The sequence below is a fragment of the Papilio machaon genome, chromosome 17 (genome assembly GCF_912999745.1).
Source record: "Papilio machaon chromosome 17, ilPapMach1.1, whole genome shotgun sequence".
Classification (NCBI taxonomy): domain Eukaryota; kingdom Metazoa; phylum Arthropoda; class Insecta; order Lepidoptera; family Papilionidae; genus Papilio; species Papilio machaon.
Window position 1 is genome coordinate 4,159,629 of NC_060002.1, and position 24,005 is coordinate 4,183,633.

Consider the following 24,005-nt stretch of genomic DNA (forward strand, 5'->3'; position numbering starts at 1 on the left):
TGCCACCTACACTTTCAAGGAATATAAAGTCATCCGTCTCGCTAGCTGTGCACCAACTCACGATGAGTGAAATGCCGTAAGAAAAACATTTTTACACTGATGCAGCCTGAGATTTTATGTGTTTGGAAAATGTATTTGAATCAAGTTACGCTTTAATGGCAGCAATATATTAACCAAACATTTGGTCTTGCAGATGTTTGGTTATTGTCGGTGATCACTTTTGGTGACCTGTTCCTTGTTTGATCCATTCTAAAAATTATACAAATAACTCATGATGTTTGAGAATGTTTCTATTATTTAGTTACATAAAATCTCAAGCTGAAAAGAAAATATTAAATATTAGTTGTAGATATATGTATGGTTCGATATTGCGGTGATTTAACTTTTAGCTGAGTTGTCCTTTTTTGTGTAAATAAGTGACCCGGGTTGTCTCGGCTCCAACAAATAAAACATTGTGTTACAGATTGACATTGGAACGTAGAACAAATTTTTACTATTTGATGAGTGAAATGTAAGAATTTTTAACGGTTAGGTTAGTTATCTGCGGGAACGTAATCACAAAAAAAGTACAAAACAATTTTCTAATGTGTTTTTTTTTTTATAATGTTATATAAATAATGATGTAATGAAATAACAACCGTGGATCGGATATTGATGTAAAAATGTGTATGTATTTGTATCGATATTGAATAAAAGATAATATTTTAATTTGTCGACAGACACGTGACCAATTTTTTTAAAGTATTAAATTCTACATAGCGCTGTGGAATTGCTACTCAGTAGTGTGTATTTTTGTATATCTTATTAACTCACAAATTAATTTGCTTTATGATTTTCTGTCTGTTAGTTAAATTGTAAGTTTTTTTTTTACGTGTGTTGTTTATTTATATAAAATATATAATATTTTCATTTGTCTATGACACAAGCATGTTTGTGACAGCTGTAGTTTCGGGTCATTCGCATTATTTATTTGCATTCCTTTTTCTGTATTTGAGCTTCTGAGAGAGAAAAAAACAATTTACTTGTAGGAAATTTTAAAATTATTTTATGTATAGTATTTTTATTAATATAAACATTTTATTAAATTCTATTTTTTCTACTTTACATACAAAATATAACTTTTATTCTACATACTTTTTTTTTAAAATTCAGATGCACGCAGTAATAAACAATAATTATATTTTTTCAAAAATATCTTCAGTATTATGATTTTTTTATTGTTTTTCATCTCTCCAAGAAGCTCAAACAATTATATGGGATAGCTTTTTACTGCTTTATTGTTTACGGATGCATTTTGATGTGGATCTCTGCTTTAAAAAAAATACATCGGCAAATAAATTAAATCTTCAACACTTAGACACTAATTCGTTTTGAAGGTTTTCTTTAGTATGCAACAGTTGTAGCATTGAACGTGTTAAAATTATTCTTGTACAGGGATCCACATCTTTATGCCATGATGTAAAAGGTATGGAGAGTACATGCTTCTATATTGAAAGAAACATCTTACATTTTTCAGACTACTTTGCTTTGTTATACAGCAGAAGTATGATTGTGATAGTTAATTTTTTTTTAATAAATAACTTGCAGTTTTTTTATCGTATACGTAACTATATTTGTACAATACAGTCGAACCTGGATAAGCGAGAGCCTCGAGAAATATCTCGGTCTCTTAGACTCTCGCAAATCAAGTTAGAGTGTATATAAATCTTGGTTTAGATTGAAGTTTTTTTTCAATATGACTCATGAAAGTTAGAAAGATTTAGAGGCTAAGTATCCGTCATGTGTGTTTCAAAACTGTTCAATTTGGGATGTTTTTTTTTTTTTTAAATTCATTTGCACGATAAAATTGATTAAACTATGAACAATAAATACACATGAATTAAATTTTCGGAATAACATGTTTAAGAAAGTAAATGTAACCAGCTTCCATTAATAAATTTGCTTTTATTGTTTTTTTTACACACAGCTTGTAAATAGTGTGTAAGTTTTAAGTTAAATTATTCGATTTAATGCTTCTAATCATTGAATATTGCTGCAAGAAAAAGTTGTTTTCAGATTAATATTTTCCTATCATTTAATAATTTAACGTACTTTTCTAATAACTGGAATTGCAAAATGTGAAAGTTTTCTTTTGAAACTCATTGATATTTGTGGGTATCTTCTGCGTAAACAGTAGTTATTTGTAGTGAAATTTATATATCAATAGAGCGTTAGTATATACTTTGAAAAAAAAAAAACAATCACATTATATCTTAAATAGACGAGCTAATTTTAACTATGCGGTTTGTTGCATTCCTGAGCTCTATAAAAAGTATACGCGATTATTTTATTATCTATGTTCATTGTCTTTTAAGTTTTTTCTGTGATTTTTTTTTATTAAACGGTTGTATTATTGATTACAGATCACCAATTAAAACCTAACTGTTATGTCCTAAAATGAATGTGTCTGCCCTATGAATACATATCAAATTTTATACATCTGAAAAAAATCATTGATCTCACATTATTTAGAAATAATTAATTGAGGCATCCATCCAACAATATCCATGTATGGAACAGTAAGATCAATAAGTTGTATGAAAATGATAATTGAATCTTATTGACTATTTGATTCTTTTTACGCACTTTGACTTTTCCCAATCTTTTCTTACAAGGATGGGATGGGAAAGGGAGTTAGATTTGGCAGAAGAAGGGACGTATTGATATGGGAAATATTTTTCTGTGCGAACACTATCGATTAAAGTATGGACACCGGTCACTTCCCTATTTATGGCGATTCAAATGGCGACTTCCTCGTTTGCCAACTGTTGTTTAAAACAGCATCTATAAATAAAAATATACAAAACGATTTGAAATTGCTGTCTTAAAGTAAATAGATTCTGGCCCATATTTGTTTCGTACCAAGGGTAATAGTTGTAATTAATTGTATTTCTGTTTAAAGTTATTCCGATGAAAAGCGGATACTTATACGATGTATTCACATAAATATCGATCCCTTAGTGTCTTCGTCTATCGGACTGAAGAATGTCAGTCCTTATTGTTGGATGCCTCGATCTTTGTGGCAATTCATGAGCAAAGGTCCAGTTATAGGTAACTAATGGTTGATAAAACACAATGGATAATTTATATTCTACCCCTATTTGGTTGAAAACGTTGTGCGATATTTGATTTATTTATTTATTTTCTGTGACGTGATTTTTAAATATAACTTGTAATATTGGCGTCGATGACGCAACGGATGCACAGTGTAGGCGAGGCGTTTATTACATACGTGGAATTTATTTGTCAGATATATTGTAAATATATAATGTTTTATGTGTAATAACTTTATTTTGAGGTCTGCAAATGTCCACGTGTATAATAATATCACATAATAGCTGTCAATTAGATTTTTAACGAATCTTATATTCCTTGAAATAACTCCCCCCCAGATGATACGTTCTAGATAAAAGTAGACTGTAACGATGACTATTTTTTATCTGTCTAGGTGGATGACCATCATAAACTAATTTATACACAGATTAAAATTTAAAAAATAGATTTACCTATTGGCAAGTTGTGTAAAATAAATAAGCTTACTATAATGCTATTATTATTGTCACTAGTTAAGTAAGCAATATAAATATAAGGTAATACGAAACGCTTGTTTTTTTTTTATTTCACATTACCATAAAATTCATGAAGAAAAGACAATTCATCAAACTTGTACACATTTTTACAAGAGACCAAATATAGTAAAATAGCATACCGGATTCCAATTCAAACCTTTACCCATAGACAAACTTCAACTTAAGTTAACACTCGTTAATAATATATTTTTTTTTTTTTGGTGAAACATTGAGAAAATATCAATTCAAATATCTTAATGTCTACCATGTATGGAATTTGACGAGTCCCTGTTTACTTAATTTAGGCCTTCAATCGAAACGTAGGATAGTCAGAGACATTGCATTTTAACATAGTATTATTGTAGTTATAATTTATATCTATGCATAAAATATTCTAAAGATAAAAATAATACCAACACATGGAGCGAAAGAATAATTTATGAAGAACATTAAATGACAAGTGGCTGAATATTTGCTTAGACAAATTCTAAAAAACTCCGTTATTACTCCTTTCATAAGTCTTGGCGGCCCAAGGTCGTCGGCGCTCTGCACAGTGCCCTCCCCCCGCATCCCGCCACGCCCCGATACACTTCAAATTGTTTTCTGCGAAAGTTTCTCGCGCGAATTTAAGTGCCGCCAAGATATCTTGAAAATTGTAATAATAGTTGGTTAGTTGTGGATATCGACAACTTCTGCCTTTAGCTTAGAAGCGAGGGCCCGGCGCAGTTGCATGGCGTCGGGCGGTGGCTGCGACATGCTGCCTTTGAGCGCTGCCTGCGCCGCACGAGCTGACCGAGGCCTCTGGCACCTGCTGCCTTCGCCTGTTATACATTGTGGTGTCAAATTTTAGAAGATACACTGCATTTTTAGATAAAAAAGTATTAGGAACTATTATCTCAATAGCATTACGATTTAAAAGGACAAGGTTTTCAAGTAGTCTATATGTTTTTATTTTCATTTTATGTAAGATGGCTGAAAACGTAAAAGTGAGTCACCAAATGTTAAGTAATCGCTGCTTTCAAGCATTGTATGATTTTAAAAGCATTAGCATTAATTCTAGAAAATATGCTGGCACATCACCAATTTGCAGATGCAGGATCGAAGCGTTAAAATATTGTAAACTCTCCTTTTGAGTAAAAATTAAATTAACTAGGTTAAGTACCTCCTAAATCAGATGGTGTTTCAGCGGCTCCAAGTTGTTTCTCGCGAACTTGTTTTTTGAGTGCCAACAACTTGTCTCTCTGCTGTTTGAGGTATTGCTGTCGAGCTTGTACGTCCTCCTCACTTACCTGGAAGACATTGTTGTTGACTTATATTGACTGGAGTATTATATTTTTTTTAATTTAATACAAAAACATACTTCTACTTTTTGAACAGGAATAATCGGTACAGTGGGTTTCGATTTCGATATCGGTTCCTCTTTATCTCTTTTCGCTTCTTTCTTTTCAATCTTATCCTCTTTCTTTTCAAATGTTTGTAATTTAGAAAGAAGAATCTTTTTTTCTACCACGACGTCTTTTGGTGGTACAGCGACTGCGTCATCCGCACCCTCGAAATCGTTCAACTGAAGCCTGGAAAAATAAATATTTAATAAAGGTGTATTTTTATGGCCTACTAATATTGTGGACATGCGGATATTATTTTAGGACTAAATTACTGAACGTGCTTTAATGAAAGATAACAGGGTTATTTGCATATTTTGCTTGTCGAATAAAGACCTGGACGTTTGTAAGGAATATGTTAAACGTCAAAATAATTATGTTAAATAAAATATACGTAAAATAAAGATAAAATGTAGTTTCGATGCTAAAAGGTTAGGAATGGTTTTGATTGCGTCCGTTTTTAAAGCGGTTGATGGAATTAGTTCAAGTTTTGATGCGTACTTTTTAATTTCGGTCATGACGTCATCATTGTCCTGCCAACCATCCTCTTCTTCACTTCGTGACGCATCTAAGTCTTCAGAATCAGACGAAAACAGGTTGGGCAATACTCCGTAACGCTGTTCAATAAGTTCCAGTGCCTAGAAAATCAATGTTAGCTATAATATTAATGTAGACTCGCCAACAAAACAGTGCTAAGAAAACATTTAAGTCTCCTGTGATTTAATTCCTCAAGATCACCAATTCCAATTCCATTTTTTATACTAACCTGTAGCTGAAGTTCTACGTTCTTATGAGTCATCATTTTAACGAACATGTCGTAGTCATTTGCAGCCCAGATCTGTTCAAACAAACGCTTGTGGAAATACGCAGGGAGTTCGGCAAGATCGTGAGCAGATATACGACAGGCTGCTTCGAACTGATCAGCAGAAATGCCTATATCGTCCATAAATGATCCCAACATAACGTCTACCTATAAAACAAATACTTTATAAATATACAATAGTTCAAAGATACTGTTCTAGTAAAGAAATAAATTAAAAATAATTACCAAGTTACGGTATTCGTCGTGGATTTTTTTATATTCTGGCCTGTCTATTACTTCTCCTGAGTCAGTTGGTTCAAATGCTGAAAAAAAAAAGACCGAAAACTGTATAAGGTAAGAAAATTTATATATTTCATACGCAGTGCTTGCATATGATTTATTTTTGATCGTTCTTTTACAAGATTTCGGAATCGAACCTACATTGAGCCACATAAATAAAAAATTAAGCTTACGCAAAGACTTCTCTTCTATAAATGTTTGCAGTGGTACATTCCAGACAGGTCCATGAAGAAAGCCCACTAATGAATCGAAGACCCATGCATTGCTATCAGGGTCATTCATGTTTTAATACGCTTTGATATCTATAATGATCAATATCAAAAGACAGAAGTAAGATAAGTAAATCAAGACATTAATTGAGTAAGGTTTCTTGAAGTTTTAATTATATTTGTATCATATGTTGTTATGGTAACTGCTTTTCGCATTGACCATGACCTCGCAAATGCGCAGTTGTTATAAAATAGGTCAAAATAAAGGTAGGCGAGTAAGTTCTTCCCGCTAACAAGAGTAAGAAGTAACTAGGGGTTAGGAATTAACAAGTGAGTAGGTAATATTAATACTGTTAAATTTAAAAATGTATTTGACTTTTTACAAATTATAAAATTAAAACAATTTTCTTTAAAGTCTTTATAGTTGCTCTTAGTGTTGTTTGATTTGTTTCTCCCATTTGGGTCAAAATAATGCCTTGTTTAGTTTTATATTGCAACACTATCTTTACAAAATTCCATGTTAGGCTAAAGGACACCGATATCCAATGCCTTAATAAATTAAAAAAAAATCATGTCAATTGTCAAAGTGGAATGTGTCAGTGATAAGGGCTCTTAACTTTGACATATGTATTGATTATTCTTTTTAATTATGTAAATAAATAAACAAAAACCAAAAATGGTAGATATAAGAAAAGTAGGCGATCACGAAAATGTGAATGGTGTCAATTTATCTCTTGAAATTGAAACTCGTAGAAATACCCCAAACTCAAAGATTTTCACAATCTCATTTAAAAATAAGGAGCGAAAGGCGGCTCATTGGCACAAACTGTCTTTGATTTTAGCTATAATTTTTAATATTTTAGCTTTAATATATGTTCGAATAAGTGTTAACACTTTATTAGTTATAATAATAGTTTTATCATTTTTGCTTTTCTTTTGGATAACGTACAGTGTTCAATCAGGTTTGTTGTTTAATTCTAAGCCCATATTTATCAATTATAGCAAATTAATAGCAGAAGTAGATCAACAATCATAAACTGATGTCTTATGGGCCTGTCTTAGCTATTCCATTTGATTTTACTTTTTCAGAATCAATCATTGTGATTCCAACAGTAGGAATACAAAGTACCACTAAATATGTTTTTGGTCAAACAGATGTGTTTGTCCCATGGTCTAACATTGATGACATTGTTATCAATGAAGTTATCAAATTGGTAAGAACTAAAAGAGTAATAGTTTACAGTTGTGAATTAAACCAATAACTTGTTAATTTCTGTGGAAGAAAGCATGAATTATAAGCAGTTGCTATTGCTTGCAATTAAATAAACCTAATTGAAATAGTTTTACATAATATAATGAACATTTAAATTACAGAATCGTGTTCTATACTATCTTACACTTCTAGTCAAAAGTGGTACAAACCAGTCTAATCAACATTCTGATGGAATAAAGTTAATGCCATTATTTAAGGTAACTTTTACTTTAATTGCCTAAATTTATTTTATTAAAACAGTATTTCCAGACAAGTAAATGTTTATAATATTTTTCATATATCTTGGCAGTTGACTTTGAGCCATGCATTGCACAGTGCCTAAAACAGTGTTTTGCACATCAACTCATGCAATGTTCTGAGCCGCTAAGATGTTTGAAATACTCAACTACTATAACACCATTTAGATCTTTATTTCATACAAATTTTAACTTTATGTACTTTTTCATTTTGCAGTATACAAAGCCACGATTAGTAATGCTAGAAATAATCTATTCTGAGTTCCAAACACTGCTGATGGGATCACAGCGGGATGGTGTACAAAGTGGCTCTGGTGATGTTGAATAAATAAATGAATTATTCAAGTATACAATTAGTGTACAAAGAAATTTATTGACAGTATTAATTTTTTTTTACTTGGATAAGCACATTATAAAAATACAGATGTAATTTTTTTTTTTGTAACATTCCTTATTATTTATTAAGTCATTAAAACATATATTTGTGTATATTATATTAAGTTAACATTAATATATGATTTAATGGAACACTGTTGTTTGATTTTGACCATTCTCCTGTTGGGCTCATGCCTCCGTAGCACTGGTTTTGTGTCACTGAAACAGAAAGGGTAAAATTATCTTTCGACATTCTTTTCTGTTTATATTAAATTGCAAGATTATTTCAATACATATATCATTAGAATATTTATGAAACACTTGTATATCCTGGCCAGAAATTTATAGACCATCGCAATAATGCGGAAAAAAATAGATAATGGAATAAATGGAAAAAGTGTTGTAATGAAGAAGATGATTGAAGGCAAGACAGGGTTTTCATATCTTTGGTTAGGCTATATAGTTTCCTCTGCAACTTCTAAAAGAATGTGAGGGATGTATTTTGAAAAAGTGTTTCAAAGGAGACTAACGGTAAGAATAGACGTTAGTACAAAAAAAATTGTCGATGTTGGTTTAAAAATTCATATAATTTTATTAAATTCGGTAACAAGTAACAGTAGAATCTCGATATCTCGAATGTCAATTGAAATGCATTAAAAAATCGACTTATTGAGTTTTCGACTTAACAAGGAATTAAATAAATTCTTAAATTCATAATTGGAACGAAGTTCCTTATCGCGCGTTGTGAAAGGGGGCTAGACGGAAAAAATTCTTACGAAAAGTTGTCACGACACTTTTTGCTATAGTAACCATGGCAACGACGTGACAATATATAACATAAATTCATAGAAATAAAATGTACTTCTTGTGAAGACTTAAGTTTTTTATTCATAGAATAAACATTGGTTCCTTCACTAATTAATCGAAAGGAACTTCGTTCCATCGGGGTGTCCCTTGACACCTCTCAAGTTTTTTTACTTATTTCGCCATATTCGACATATAAAAATTTACTAAAACGAAAAATTCGAGTTGCAAAGTCTAAATAATTCGAGATACTGAGTATTTGTGGGTTCAGCGCAATAGAACGACATTTTTGTCGACTTACTGAGAATTTCGACTGAACAAAGTTAGAGTTATTGAAATTCCACTGTATATTTTAAAATCACGCGAAAAAGGAGACTAAAGTTAGTTTCTCATCTCATAATTATGTTTTACTTAAAGGTTAAGTTGCCGAAACAATTTTGTACGTCCGTATCCTAACAAGAATGTTTAGATTAATGATAAATTCGATAAAAACCAATTAAAAATAATTCGTATATGTCGGCATCCAAATCAATTTAGAATACATAAATTAGTACGTCAACCTAAAGTAAACTTGAAAGGAAAGTATGAATTAGGGTCAAAATCCAAAATGTTTAAACAAACAAGGGTATGTGAATTGCTTCTTGTGTTCTACATGAGTTGCTTTGGTTGTAAACAGCGAAGATTAATTCCGGGAAATAAGCAAATTGTTATAAGTATTGACTATCTAACCAAAATTAAATCATCGGAGTCGTTATCCGCTAGTGTCATTCCTACTAAATTAAGTAACCTATGGCTGTTTTTCCTCTTCAGCTTTTGGTCTATTAACGTAAAAACTCGTTTCAACCAAACTACGGTCAATGTTATTTGAAAATGACTTTTATAACGAAATTTCCGTAGCTCCAATTAACTTTTCAACGTTTGAGTTTTCGACACGCAATTATCATCGTGTCAAGCGTCCGTAGTCACAACGCAAATCGAACCAAAGGATTTCTGACACGTAGCAAAATTCAGCAATTCCAATACCCAATTTGTACGTTCGTTGCTTACAGCAGCTCGCGAACGCATGTATCGCTCCGACCGATATATTTTGAAAACAAAAATAAACACGTTGCTTATTCACATGGCAACATTCTGTAATTACACACATCCATAGACAGATTAAAGCTTTGTCCGAGGACCCATCAATTAGAGCTCGGGCGATACACGGCTTGCGCAGTGTACTGAAACAAATAATGTTTGTGGTCGCAGTTGAAAATTATTAATCTACATTCCCTCTACATTTAGTGTTTATTATGTCGCCAAATAACGAATATTGTAGTACATTTCAGGGAAATGTCTATATCCAGTAGTGGGCAGATAAAGGTTTATGAGGACTTTTCAGAGCGTCTGCGACGCATTGGTTAAACATTTAGATTTATATTCTATGGGTCCTTGTTTCTATCTTTGCATTGCACCAATTTGTTTTTCGATTTTCGAATTTCAAATGCTATTTTTAATTTTTTAATATAAGCTGACGTAATCTTAAAATTACACAAGGCAATGAAAATTAACTGCAACCATAAGAACTAATAACCATTTAATACGAGTCTCCGAGTGGTCAGAGAGAAGCGGTTAGCAAAGGCTTAGAGTCTGTCGCAAGTTCGGTGAAACCCGAGTTAAATCTCATTACAGTGGTCACTCATACGAAGGCTTACGGCCAAACGATTCCGTATGATATGTATATATACGCTATTTCCACTACTGACAAACACCTGAACAAAAACATTATATCTTTGTTATTATTATATCTTGGTCATTATATAATGAGTCTTGATACGGTTTACCGGTCATGTTGGGCATATTTCTAGCAAGTTAAATATTATTAAACGTCAAACGAAGAACTAATACATTATTATTTAATCATTGACAAATTACTGTTTTCTAACTAAAAAACGTGTGGGTGTATTTTAAGGCGTCTTTTACCTTAAAGTTAAGGAATACAAGGTTCTTGCTACGTTTACTTTTCATTTAGAGAGAGTTTATAATTCGATAAAAACCGTTGACATTTCAAATATGATTTCCACTCCTACGAGGAAAATATGACTATATATAGAGTTTCATGTAGTTTTCAAATTTTTCCATTAACATAAAAATTCTAACTTTATCCATTATATTAATTAAAAGCGATAAAAAACTTGTAACATTTAAGCGCACACATGTGTGTATATTGGTTAAATCCTCGACATATTCAAATGGAGACAGCATCTAGTTGATGAGGAGCTATATTCAAGTCTATTCATACGCTTCAAAAGACATTTCCAGCGGGTACCGGTCGGAAATGACGCATTCAACGCAAAATGGCGTCGCAGGAGAGTCGACAGCGAGCTAATTGCCGCGGTGTTGCCGCGCTGCGCCCAATGCGAACGCGAACGAATGATTTCAATCGCCTAATTAGATTTACTCGGGACTGGTTCGACGCTCCATGTTACACCCTTTTTCCACTAAACTACGGTCTGTGCACGACTTCTATTTTTATGGCAGTCGGTGCAGTGACGTTGCCGTATAGGTTTAGAAGTCAATAACAGTCGCACGGGTAGACGCATTAGTAGAAAAGGGGTCTTACCGGCCAGTTGATTGCTATACGCAAATGGGTTACGCTTACCTGTTAAAAGTGTTATTGAATTGTGCAATAGCGATATGTTTTGATACTATGTTAGGAATTGTTTGCTAAAACAGTTTGGAGAGAAAAAATATAGCATTGATTAAGTTACAGATGATATATTTTTTTCTAAATAAAACTTTAAAATAATCATTGTTTTCTAAATTCAAGTCAATGCGTCTATGTTCAAAAGAATTATATATTGGTAGATGCTAAATTGGTGCTTACGATGGACTTTATTTAGTTAAAAAATAACATTATTATGTTTCACCTAAATAAATATTTTGAAGTTTGAACCTTCTTTCCCGAAGAACGTTTACTGTTATTTTTAAATATCAGAAGATCAAAGGATCGTAATGAGTTTAGGTCGGCCGGTGTTTGTGAAACTTAATATTCAGAGTATTCCATATTAAAGTTGTACAAAGCGTTTATAGTTTTATAGATAGCAGAATATGATAGTGTTCTGCGAATAATCTGTTGTGAAATCAAGTGATAAAGAAATATAAGTTTAAATTATGAGTCAAAGGGATTTCTTATCATCGTCTAATGCTCGTTCGAAACCTGACTCAAGCTGTTGTCTACGACGTCGTTCGCGTGGACGACAAAAAACAATAAATAACCCAGCAACAAAAAAATAACTCAATATTTATTTCACTGCTCGGTCAAATCAAATCTATTCCATGTTAACTGTTTTTCCCGGGGATAAAAGGTAGCAATAAGTGAGTATCCTTCAAGAAAAGAGGGTACTCCTTCAAAGGCCGTAAAGGTGTTGCGAATGCCCAAGTTCGTCGGATAAAATGACATTATATATTGTTTTTTATTAAAATTAAGATCTTAAACTAACTGCTTGATAAAAAGTAAACTTTTCGTTATGTTTGTCGTTAAGATTATTTATTTAGAAGTATATCAATGTATATTGTGTACATATAAAATTCATCGTGGTAGCTTTACATGGACGCGACAAATTACCCGGCTGACGATATTGGACCCGCTGCATGCGAGTGGTTCCGCTGAAGAGATCCTTTATTAAATTTCAAATAGCATCCGGTGTGCCGCCGCCAGCTATAACTAATGAAAATTCACATATATGTATCTGAAGTAAACATATATCCGTGACGTATGTACGGAACCATTCGGCAGACTTCTACCTTAATAATGCAAGATGTTCAGAATTTTATTAAATTTATGGCGATGTACACGATTTTTAGCCGACTTCAAAAAGAAAGAGGTTATTAATTCGACTGTTTTTTTTCTTATGTCATTTTATAGGTAGTTTAAAAATATTAAGATATACGAACATAATACTGAAAAAAAAACACAATTAGTAAACTAAATTCTGAGGTTTCTTGCAATTTTTTATGTCTACAGTGTTACAAAGGAGTATTAGTGTCACAGAATGATATGAATATTTTCTTATTAATCTAAAATTGAGTGACGTGCGAAAATCTATATATCAAAAGTAAAGCGGTTCTTCTGTCTGTTCGTATCGTTGTCTAATCATATTATATCTTATGATGTGAAGGTGACGCGCTTATTTCAAGAGTTTCACGCGTATACGTCCTGATGATTTCATTTTTAAACAAATCACATGGCAACTTAAGAAAAAAAATAAATGTAAAAACAATAACTCTTTGGTAAGATTCACCGAACTAAATAATATTCCTTGTCTTCGTAGCAAAAGTTTATATTAGGTTTTCTTTTATTACCTAACTTATTTTCTGTTGAGTCTCGGCTCAGCAAATCTTGTTTACAGATATATTGGAAAACTGCTTCTAAAATAGTTTTAATATTGTTTTAAAATTCTCAAGTATTTTGAGTTCATAGTGAGAGACTGGATTGCTATATAAAAATATTAACCCTTGAAGTTCTACTTACAGAAAAATAGCAAGTTAAGTCTAATATTTGTTGGAGGTTTTTTTTCAGCTTTATACAAACTTCTCCGTTTACAATCTCTGTCTAACGTGAAGGTGTTTAAAATTCTGCGTTTTACCACAAAATTGAGATGCTATCTACATTTTTCCGATCCTTTTTACTTATATGTCGGCGTATCCGCCAAAGTCAAATGACTGGTTGACTTTTTCAGCCAAACGAAGCGTCACTGTCGATGGTTGTGAGGGCGGCCATTGAACAGTGTTGTTCGAGACGGCGCCCGCGCACCACGCTTGCGACGAATCGCTTAGCATCTAATTAACAATTAAAATCTAGCGCTTAATTAAGTTGATCTCGCATTGGTTAGACACTACAGTGTTCGTTCCACTGTGTATTTTGGGTTACCTAACCCTTATTAAACAACTGCGATTGCAACAACGACTCGTGATCTGTTCACACCCACCTGCCGAAATACCCGCTTTTATACTCGCACAATATGACTTCTGATGAAGGCCCTCCTGCCCCTTCATCAGAAGTGGGATAGGCCTTTCAGCCCACTATCTTCTTTCCAAATTACTTTATAAGAGGGTGAAAAAAAAAACAAACGGCCGTTAATCAAATCTCTTGCGTTTTTAATTAAAATTTGCTCGGGATGCGTAACCGGTTTAGATCGCGTAGCAGGTCGGAAGGTAGTCCACCTCTGCGAACAAACGAGTCTCGCAAGAGGAGGCGTTGTGCCGATCGTAATAGGGATACGTCTACATCTAGTGATAGTGATAGTGAACGATCTTCGGTGCATAGTCGAAAACGTTATCCGAGTCAGAGCCATTTATGTTGGATGACTTGTCCTGGATGCCTTGCAGATTGTGGTAAGACGAATATTGTCGTCCGAGTCAGAGCCCTTTATGTTGGCTGACTTGTTCTGGATGCCTTGCAGATTGTGTTAAGACGAATATTGTCGTCCGAGTCAGAGCCCTTTATGTTGGCTGACTTGTTCTGGATGCCTTGCAGATTGTGTTAAGACGAATATTGTCGTCCGAGTCAGAGCCCTTTATGTTGGCTGACTTGTCCTGGATGCCTTGCAGATTGTGTTAAGACGAATATTGTCGTCCGAGTCAGAGCCCTTTATGTTGGCTGACTTGTTCTGGATGCCTTGCAGATTGTGTTAAGACGAATATTGTCGTCCGAGTCAGAGCCCTTTATGTTGGCTGACTTGTTCTGGATGCCTTGCAGATTGTGTTAAGACGAATATTGTCGTCCGGGTCACATCCACCGAAGAATTGACCTGTCCAATAGTACCGATTGTGAACAGTTAACCTATATGCTGTTTAGTGACAAGGCGGTGTTATCTGACTTAATTGTTACGAGACGCTCGCCTTAAGTCTTAAGTATCATATGAGGATTGTAATGAGTAGTCCGTCAGGATGCCGAACGGAATAGGTACAACTGCAGTTCATTGTTTCAGAGAATCGCCCGAGGACGGTCGAATGTCAGTCCGGCCGTGTCGGCGTATCCGCCAAAGTCAAATGACTGGTTGACTTTTTCAGCCAAACGAAGCGTCACTGTCGATGGTTGTGAGGGCGGCCATTGAACAGTGTTGTTCGAGACGGCGCCCGCGCACCACGCTTGCGACGAATCGCTTAGCATCTAATTAACAATTAAAATCTAGCGCTTAATTAAGTTGATCTCGCATTGGTTAGACACTACAGTGTTCGTTCCACTGTGTATTTTGGGTTACCTAACCCTTATTAAACAACTGCGATTGCAACAAGGACTCGTGATCTGTTCACACCCACCTGCCGAAATACCCGCTTTTATACTCGCACAATATGATTTCTGATGAAGGCCCTCCTGCCCCTTCATCAGAAGTGGGATAGGCCTTTCAGCCCACTATCTTCTTTCCAAATTACTTTATAAGAGGGTGAAAAAAAAAACAAACGGCCGTTAATCAAATCTCTTGCGTTTTTAATTAAAATTTGCTCGGGATGCGTAACCGGTTTAGATCGCGTAGCAGGTCGGAAGGTAGTCCACCTCTGCGAACAAACGAGTCTCGCAAGAGGAGGCGTTGTGCCGATCGTAATAGGGATACGTCTACATCTAGTGATAGTGATAGTGAACGATCTTCGGTGCATAGTCGAAAACGTTATCCGAGTCAGAGCCATTTATGTTGGATGACTTGTCCTGGATGCCTTGCAGATTGTGGTAAGACGAATATTGTCGTCCGAGTCAGAGCCCTTTATGTTGGCTGACTTGTTCTGGATGCCTTGCAGATTGTGTTAAGACGAATATTGTCGTCCGAGTCAGAGCCCTTTATGTTGGCTGACTTGTTCTGGATGCCTTGCAGATTGTGTTAAGACGAATATTGTCGTCCGAGTCAGAGCCCTTTATGTTGGCTGACTTGTCCTGGATGCCTTGCAGATTGTGTTAAGACGAATATTGTCGTCCGAGTCAGAGCCCTTTATGTTGGCTGACTTGTTCTGGATGCCTTGCAGATTGTGTTAAGACGAATATTGTCGTCCGAGTCAGAGCCCTTTATGTTGGCTGACTTGTTCTGGATGCCTTGCAGATTGTGTTAAGACGAATATTGTCGTCCGGGTCACATCCACCGAAGAATTGACCTGTCCAATAGTACCGATTGTGAACAGTTAACCTACATGCTGTTTAGTGACAAGGCGGTGTTATCTGACTTAATTGTTACGAGACGCTCGCCTTAAGTCTTAAGTATCATATGAGGATTGTAATGAGTAGTCCGTCAGGATGCCGAACGGAATAGGTACAACTGCAGTTCATTGTTTCAGAGAATCGCCCGAGGACGGTCGAATGTCAGTCCGGCCGTGTCGGCGTATCCGCCAAAGTCAAATGACTGGTTGACTTTTTCAGCCAAACGAAGCGTCACTGTCGATGGTTGTGAGGGCGGCCATTGAACAGTGTTGTTCGAGACGGCGCCCGCGCACCACGCTTGCGACGAATCGCTTAGCATCTAATTAACAATTAAAATCTAGCGCTTAATTAAGTTGATCTCGCATTGGTTAGACACTACAGTGTTCGTTCCACTGTGTATTTTGGGTTACCTAACCCTTATTAAACAACTGCGATTGCAACAAGGACTCGTGATCTGTTCACACCCACCTGCCGAAATACCCGCTTTTATACTCGCACAATATGATTTCTGATGAAGGCCCTCCTGCCCCTTCATATATTTTCTATACTCAAATCACAACAACACAAAGGTGAAAGAATCAACAGATTTCAAAAATTAAAAACCTATGATTATTATTATATATGTCTGAAAGATTCCGCGTGGATTAGCCTTATGTCGTTAATCAATGTTATGATTAAGAAAAATGTATGAGAATCAAATATAGAAAGTAGAAGATTTTTAATTTATTTTACATCATAAGGTGGCAAATGAGCAAGCCGTCATCATTCGTCGAAATGCGAAGCGATCGCTGACCACGGATATCTGCATTTGCAGATCTGTTGCCTAACTTTAATCAACGGAGGAGGAGACGCACGGATACAGGATATTTCCCCTCCTTCGCTTAATCCACTTCCACTTCTCATCACTTCGTGAGAAGTGAACGTGGACTAAAAACTAAGCCTCCGGCACGCAAGATAATTCAGTTCTGAGAAAACTATTCATTTAATGATTTCGTTTCTGACAGTTTATTTGGTAGCTCATTTTAGCCTTTTGTGACTCCAAAAATTGTACCGTGTCGTGAAACTTTACTTTTCTTTGTTGCGCCGAGCCAAAGTTTATATTAGGTTTATTTTTATTACGCTCGAAAACTTTTGCGTATCTGCGAAGACAGTTACAGTCTGTGGTTACGGAAATTGCGTAACCTGCCCAAACTGCATACAATTACTACATTGTTGTATGAAACTTGTTTTGTTTGGAATAAGTTTTACTTGATTTTTTTTAAAGTCGATTCGGAATTCTTTCATTTATGTGTTTAATAAACACAAAAAGTCATCTAAATTTCATTCGTTTTTCATTAATGGTGGTTACATAGACAGTTCTAGAAAAAAAGTGTTCTTCTTTCTTAAAGGCCGATGCGTCTGCAGTGCCTCTGTTGTTACGGATATTTGCCCTCTTGTACTAAATAAAGTTATGAAACCATTAGGTGAAATTTCCGGGATATAGGAATTTAACATTAATACTGCTAAATTTACTGTTTTAATTCGCTTGATTGATTGTATTGGCTTATAGTAAACAATCTATATGGTAATAGGCGACGGCGCAGACCGATATTTTTTAGAGGCCGCATCCTTATTATGTAAATCCGGAGTACGGGTGAGTTGCCTAATCCGTAATCGGACGATGTCGATATTGTTCAGATTGTTCCACCTTTATTGGGGGATAGGAATATCGATTTTCCGACTTACCGCTTGTAAGGCGATTTATTTAAGCGGCAAGGTTGGAATAATTCTACATCGCAAGGAGCGTTTCGTATTTTCTTAATACTATAAAAATGTCTTGGCATCTGAGATGTGTGTGTACTAATTTTTTTATGATAAAAGGTGTCAAGCGAAAGGTAGATCACTAAATTAAGTACAACTAAGCATAACAATAAAAAAATAATTTAGATGAAAATATTTTGAAAAATGAATCTATTACCTGTAGGAACTGTTTATGAATAAGGTTGTTTATGAATAACGCTTAATAAAAATCTTCAATTTAAATTTAAATGAAAATATTGTAAAGTAAATTGTAAAGTATTTTATAAATTATATTTAAATGTTATATTATAAATATTATACGTTAAGAATATCCTTTTAAACTTATGAAACAAGTACATAAGAACAATGTAATATCTCATCTTGTTATATAAGGAAAATATAATATTAAAAATGAATTCTATTCGAAGAAGATTTCATGTTATTTTGTTTGTGTATTGAAGTTTATTTCCGCGGCGGTGTTACAAAGGAAAATCATTACGGTCTAAGGCGTCTCGTTACAATCAGAAATAAAGACACGTTAAGAAAGTTCAGCGTCGTCCGAACTTCTGTCCCCCGGGTTACTTCTTTGACAGTTCGCTAGGAGTTAGAACCTTATAAATAGTATACCCGAAGGAAGGAATTTTCAACATTACAGAGTGTTTTTCATGATAGTAAAAAGTCCTCGCGGAACAAATTCGAACAGGACAAAAGTAGGCGCATGATAGTTTTTTGTCGTTCCCCTATCCCCTTTGGACATCTAAACGATAATATTAGATTTTATATCGTAAAAGGTGCGGTAGCTTTTAGCAGTTTCGAATAAGTTATGACAAGGATAGGCCACTTCGGATATCTTGGTTAAATTAAAATTGTTTTCCCTTCATAGCGATTTTACCTATACCAACTTTAACTGAGAGCTTAAGACTTAAGTATTCATCATCATCAGCACAGCATACTATACTTCCCCACCGAGGAGCTCGGAGCCTACCCTAATTTAGGGGTGACCACGCTGGCCCAGTGCGGGTAGGTTGACTTCACACATAGCATTGAATTTCTTTTCAGATATGTGCAGGTTGCAACACGATATTTTCCTTCACCGTAAGAACGTTGGATAAATGTACAGATGTAAATCAAAACTCGAAAAACACATTGGTACATGGCGGGATTCGAACCCAGGATTTATAGATTGCAAGTCAAGTGCTTAATCTCTGAGCCACCGACACTCTTAAGTATTATGTTCTATTTAAACAATATAGATAAATAAATGAAGATGACTCGATGCCCTTATTCACGGCTCCTGGTCCTGTTCACTACGTCAAGGCCAAGTCTTATGTGCGGGAGCGACGTTGTCCGGATGCAACACGTATTCCATCGCTCCTTGTTACAACGAATTCGTTATTCTTACTTTAGTAACTGTACAAGTTACTAATCGAAAATCATACAAACGGTTTTATAGCAATCCACTGACCTCTTCGTACAAGCCCGTTGTATGCGTACGTGGGTTTCCAAACTATCCATATGTGGAAGAAGAACACAAAAATAAATACTACCTACTTTTTGTTTTTTCAATATAACCTTATATTTAATTAATTATTTTGGTTTAGTTTAAATTTAAATATTAAGAAGTAATAATATAACTATGTATCTCGTAAGAATCAAATGGACTTAGTTTTTAAAGTATGTAATAAATGAAGGAGTTTGCTATAAATATTAATAAAATATTTTTAAAAAGAGGGAGCTAGGTTGCGCAGCGCGACTCGAGGGAAATCAGTACCTTCAGTAATTATGTGTTTTTGTCTCTTCGCCGACATTTTTTTTTTGATATTCTGCCACTAGTCAACAATGAAATTCTCTTGAGCTGGCTGATATTTAAAAAAAACTTTTTATAATTTCCGATAAGTAAAATTCTTTATAATATCCACATGTAACATAAATATTGTATTTTATGTAGGTCATAGGTGAAAATTTATAGTATGCTTTTAAAATAAAACATTTGAACAGAATTTAGCAACTTCAATTTAAATACTAATGTTTGCTTTCCGAGATCCAAATTCCGGTTTAAAACATTCCTCTTTTTATCTTTGACAAAACAGATAACAATATATTTCATAGAAAGATATTCGTCTTAGAAACCAACGATAAGATAGTTTCAGGTTTTAAAATTGAATCTAATTTAATTTGGCACTGTTAGAAATCATATAAGATCATTCCGAAATAAGGGGCAAATTCTATCTTCTATATACACTTACTTCCAAAATATTAACATTAAAATGTAATAAAAAAAACTGTACGTTAAAAATTATTTTATTATTAATTATTGTTACATTAAATAAAATAAAATATTTCAAGTTACTAACATTTTCAAAATTCACAATATTACAGGTTTATAGGAAGTTATAAGGAAAAATAAAATTAATTAATACGCGAATTTGGTTGTAACGTGGACCTGCGCGTTGGATTAAATTCTATTTGTTTCTTATTTTGAACATCACGTGCATTTGTTCCAACTTGTACTTTGTCATCGTATTTAAAACAAATTCTACCGGATCCCATTTTATTCGATGCGGACGCTATTATAGAAGCCATGGTATACGCCGGATGAGGTAAATCTGGGAATTGTGATATGTATTTGCGTTGTTCATCTTTTTCTTCTTTCAAATCACTTATATCAGTTAAGATTGTGTCTTTTTCTATTAAACTTAAATCAGATTCGGTTAATTTTGAATCATTAGTGATCTCAGAGTTACTATGCGATTCACAGCGATAATATGATAATCTGAGATGTGATAAATCATCAATAAATGAACCCTCAACGGTTTCCTTCGTTAAGTTGAAATTTGAATTGATTTCTAATGTATCATTATTTTGGAAACTCATTTTGCACTTTATAAAAATATGGTTATGGTTATTCTAGTTTGCTAGTTACACGGAAGTTCGTTTGACAGCACTTACTGTTACCCTCCATTGTTATTTTTCGGTGGTATGATTACCCGCATTTAAAATATTATCCACAGACTAAATAACTTTGTCCTAAAATCATATCTATGGTATGAAATAAAATGTTATTTTTCAATAATATTAAAGAAAAATTAAGTTACCAAGTTAAAATTTAGTTTACCAATAATCTATTTGATAATATTATCTATCAAATTTAAACGTAGTTTTTTTTTGTATTTATGTATGTACCCACTGTCGCCTGCGACTATGTTCGCGCGGAATTAAAAATACTTAATTATAGTACATCTTTATCAAATTTCAGCGAGATGTGATGAACCTTTCTGGAGATACCTTCAAACAAACATCCATCCATCGATCCATCCATACATTCGCATTTATAATATTAGTAAGATATAATATAAGAAACAAAACATCGAGATATTGATGCCAATATGTTACTACAGATATTTTTGCACGTTTAAAAAAAAACAACTATAACGATTCGCCACGATACCCGTTCAATCCATTGGAGATACCGGGACAACTGAGGGGGTTTTAGTGAGTAGAAACCTGACATAATACCTGCCTTTCCCCAAAATATCTTTATAAGTTTCTCCCCGATAACAAAAAAAGGATTGACCATCAGTATGTCTTTCACAGGATAGCCAATAAGTTGTTATTTTGATATGTAATTACTTTCCTTAAAATAAGGTGAGATAAATTTTTATATGAGTTAGTCGACACTTTTAACTTATTATCTTGTTCGGATTATGAATCATCTCCATCTGTTATCTCAAAAAAATCGCAAATATGTCAGGTAACTGTTAAAGTACCTAAAGCCGGAGATATTACATGACAAGAATATCTTATCTAGACATATATGATATTAAGATGTACTATAAAAGAATAAGTCGTTTCAACATCACATAATTTTGATCGAATATATCAAGCATCATGAAGGTGGCTATAGTATTTCTCTCTGTGCTAGCTCTGAGTCTCTCAGCTCCTCAGGTGAGGAAGGTTTTCCACGAACATGCTGAGGACTTCCTCGACCTGATCGAGGAAGAATCTGGTCACGAAATTATGCACCTGGTCGAACACTACCTCGAATTCGAAGAGTTCACCAAGTCTCTTGACTACTTGTCCTCCCCCAACTTCAGGAATCTTGTCTACGAAATGGAATCTTTACCTGAATTCAAAGCTGTGAGTATTATTTCTATAAGATATATGTTCTCTCATTTGCTCTTATAATTAATCGTGATATAAGTAAAATAGATTTATTATTGTTACTAAATTGGTCGTAATACTTATTGTGAACTTTCGATACTTTAAACACAATTTATCAACTTTCAAATTTCAGGTGATCGACTTCTTGGAAAAAGACAATATTGACGTTACATACTACGTTGAGCGATTGAATGAAATGATCGGTAAGAATAATTAATTTACATAGTAAAAAGGTAGAAAAGTATGGTATGTCATTATATAAAATATTGTATATCAATGTTTCTTAAATATCGGTATCATAAGCTAGAACTACGTCCACGCGGAATTGAAAGAATCCCGACTATGATCTATATCTATGTCAAATTTCATCGAGATCCGTTGAGGCATTCTGGAGATACCTTCAAACAAACATCCATCCGTCCATCCATCTAAATATTTGCAATATTGCAATTTTATAACATTAGTTTGATGTATGTTTCTTTGTTACCAACTGTAGCCTAAATGATTTATCCTATTTTGAAGGTATAACTAGAATCGTATTTTCCTGTGGAGTGTTAAATATACATAGATTCAGTCAGACTTCTTGCTTTCTAAATAATAATAATAACTTGTTAAACAGATTATTTACAAAACGACAAAAGGATTCGCCACACCCTGAGCGGTAAAGACATGACCGCTTTCATCAACGACTGTATCGCTATCTTCCCCAAAGACAAGCTGACGGCCCTCTACGAAGAGAAGATTGTAGAAGATGAAGAATTCAGAGTAGCTATGGAAAACCTGAATAGCGAGGAGTGGGACCAAGTGTGGAACGCTCTCTGGGAGAGTGAGGCCTTCATTGAGGAAGCTAACATTCTTCTTGAAAATGGAATCGACCTGAAAGTTCTCCTTCGTGAGGTTAAAGCTGTGTTTGGACAGTTCAAGAAGTAAATTTAATGTACATTACTTGTTGATGTTCTATAATAAATAAAATTTAACTTATTTATCCAACATTTTTTTATTTAATTTCAATTTATATATAAATAAGGCATTGGTTATGCCTTAAGTTTTATAAAACTACTATAACTCTTTACGATTACTTCAGATATCGCAATGGAAAACTCTATCAGTACCTCGATTTATTTTGTATAACGTAGACTCTAATCAAACTTTCCTAATCCGGACAAGTTTATCATGAAAAAGTTTATGTAGCAATGTTTTCTTCTCGTCGAATGTTGTAAGAAACCCTTTCAAAATGTTATTCTCTTCAACGTTGCATCGTGAGTTCATTAGGTGTATTGTTCCTATTGTTCTAAATTATTGTTTATTGCAGTCGTTATGTTGTTTTCTGATATAATTTATCCGATGTTTGTTCTTTGAAACAATCGCTCGGAAGAATCGGGGTGCGCACCTCGGCCCGTCAAGTCGTTCTCGTACATCTTCACAGTTTCTATTTTAACAATTTCAAGACATCAACTGCAAGATGAGGAATGAGTTTGTTCTTTCATTTTTCTTTTATATTGGACTTCCTTCCGGAAATACGGTTCCCTTGAGCATTACTGAGGTGAGTTGTATTAGGATTGTGAGTCTTTTTATATAATAAAACGTTAATTTGTAGTAATTTGTCTATTTCTTTAAAATGAAATGTATAAAGTTGGTTAAAAATCTTATAAATTAATTAATATAAAAATAATTTATCCAAATTTTCAAAGTGGATTCCCATTATATATTTCTAAACTGTTTTAACATGATTAATTTTTTGAATGACCGAAAAAAAAATATTGAGAGAATATATTTTTAGATAACTATTTATTAAAATATTTTTTTGTGTGTCGATTTCAAAATAATAACTTGCTTCATCATTATCTGTTAATAAATCAGGTTTTCAAAATGTAGGAACGGAATATGTTCTAAGTAATTTAAACTTAA

General features: G+C 33.9%; 3 protein-coding genes across 3 annotated transcripts; 2 read left to right on the plus strand and 1 right to left on the minus strand.

Annotated features, from left to right (window-relative positions):
• Nucleotides 1–4,039: 4,039 nt before the first annotated feature.
• LOC106721676 (cilia- and flagella-associated protein 36) lies at nt 4,040–6,443 on the minus strand. Its single transcript, XM_014516696.2, has 7 exons — nt 6,266–6,443; nt 6,039–6,115; nt 5,757–5,960; nt 5,492–5,628; nt 4,969–5,179; nt 4,771–4,897; nt 4,040–4,429 (listed from the first exon to the last, which is right to left on the minus strand). Exons 1-7 carry the CDS (start codon nt 6,372–6,374, stop codon nt 4,278–4,280), a joined length of 1,017 nt encoding a protein of 338 aa, XP_014372182.2. The 5' UTR covers nt 6,375–6,443; the 3' UTR covers nt 4,040–4,277.
• Nucleotides 6,444–6,913: 470 nt separating this feature from the next.
• Nucleotides 6,914–8,138, plus strand: LOC106721678 (phosphatidylinositol N-acetylglucosaminyltransferase subunit H). The gene is made up of 4 exons (XM_014516700.2): nt 6,914–7,263; nt 7,391–7,515; nt 7,676–7,771; nt 8,028–8,138. The coding sequence occupies exons 1-4, from the start codon at nt 6,978–6,980 to the stop codon at nt 8,136–8,138; spliced, it is 618 nt and encodes a 205-aa protein (XP_014372186.2). The 5' UTR covers nt 6,914–6,977.
• Nucleotides 8,139–21,787: 13,649 nt separating this feature from the next.
• On the plus strand, nt 21,788–23,070 carry LOC106721677. The gene is made up of 3 exons (XM_014516699.2): nt 21,788–22,073; nt 22,231–22,300; nt 22,717–23,070. Exons 1-3 carry the CDS (start codon nt 21,825–21,827, stop codon nt 23,025–23,027), a joined length of 630 nt encoding a protein of 209 aa, XP_014372185.2. The 5' UTR covers nt 21,788–21,824; the 3' UTR covers nt 23,028–23,070.
• Nucleotides 23,071–24,005: the final 935 nt, after the last annotated feature.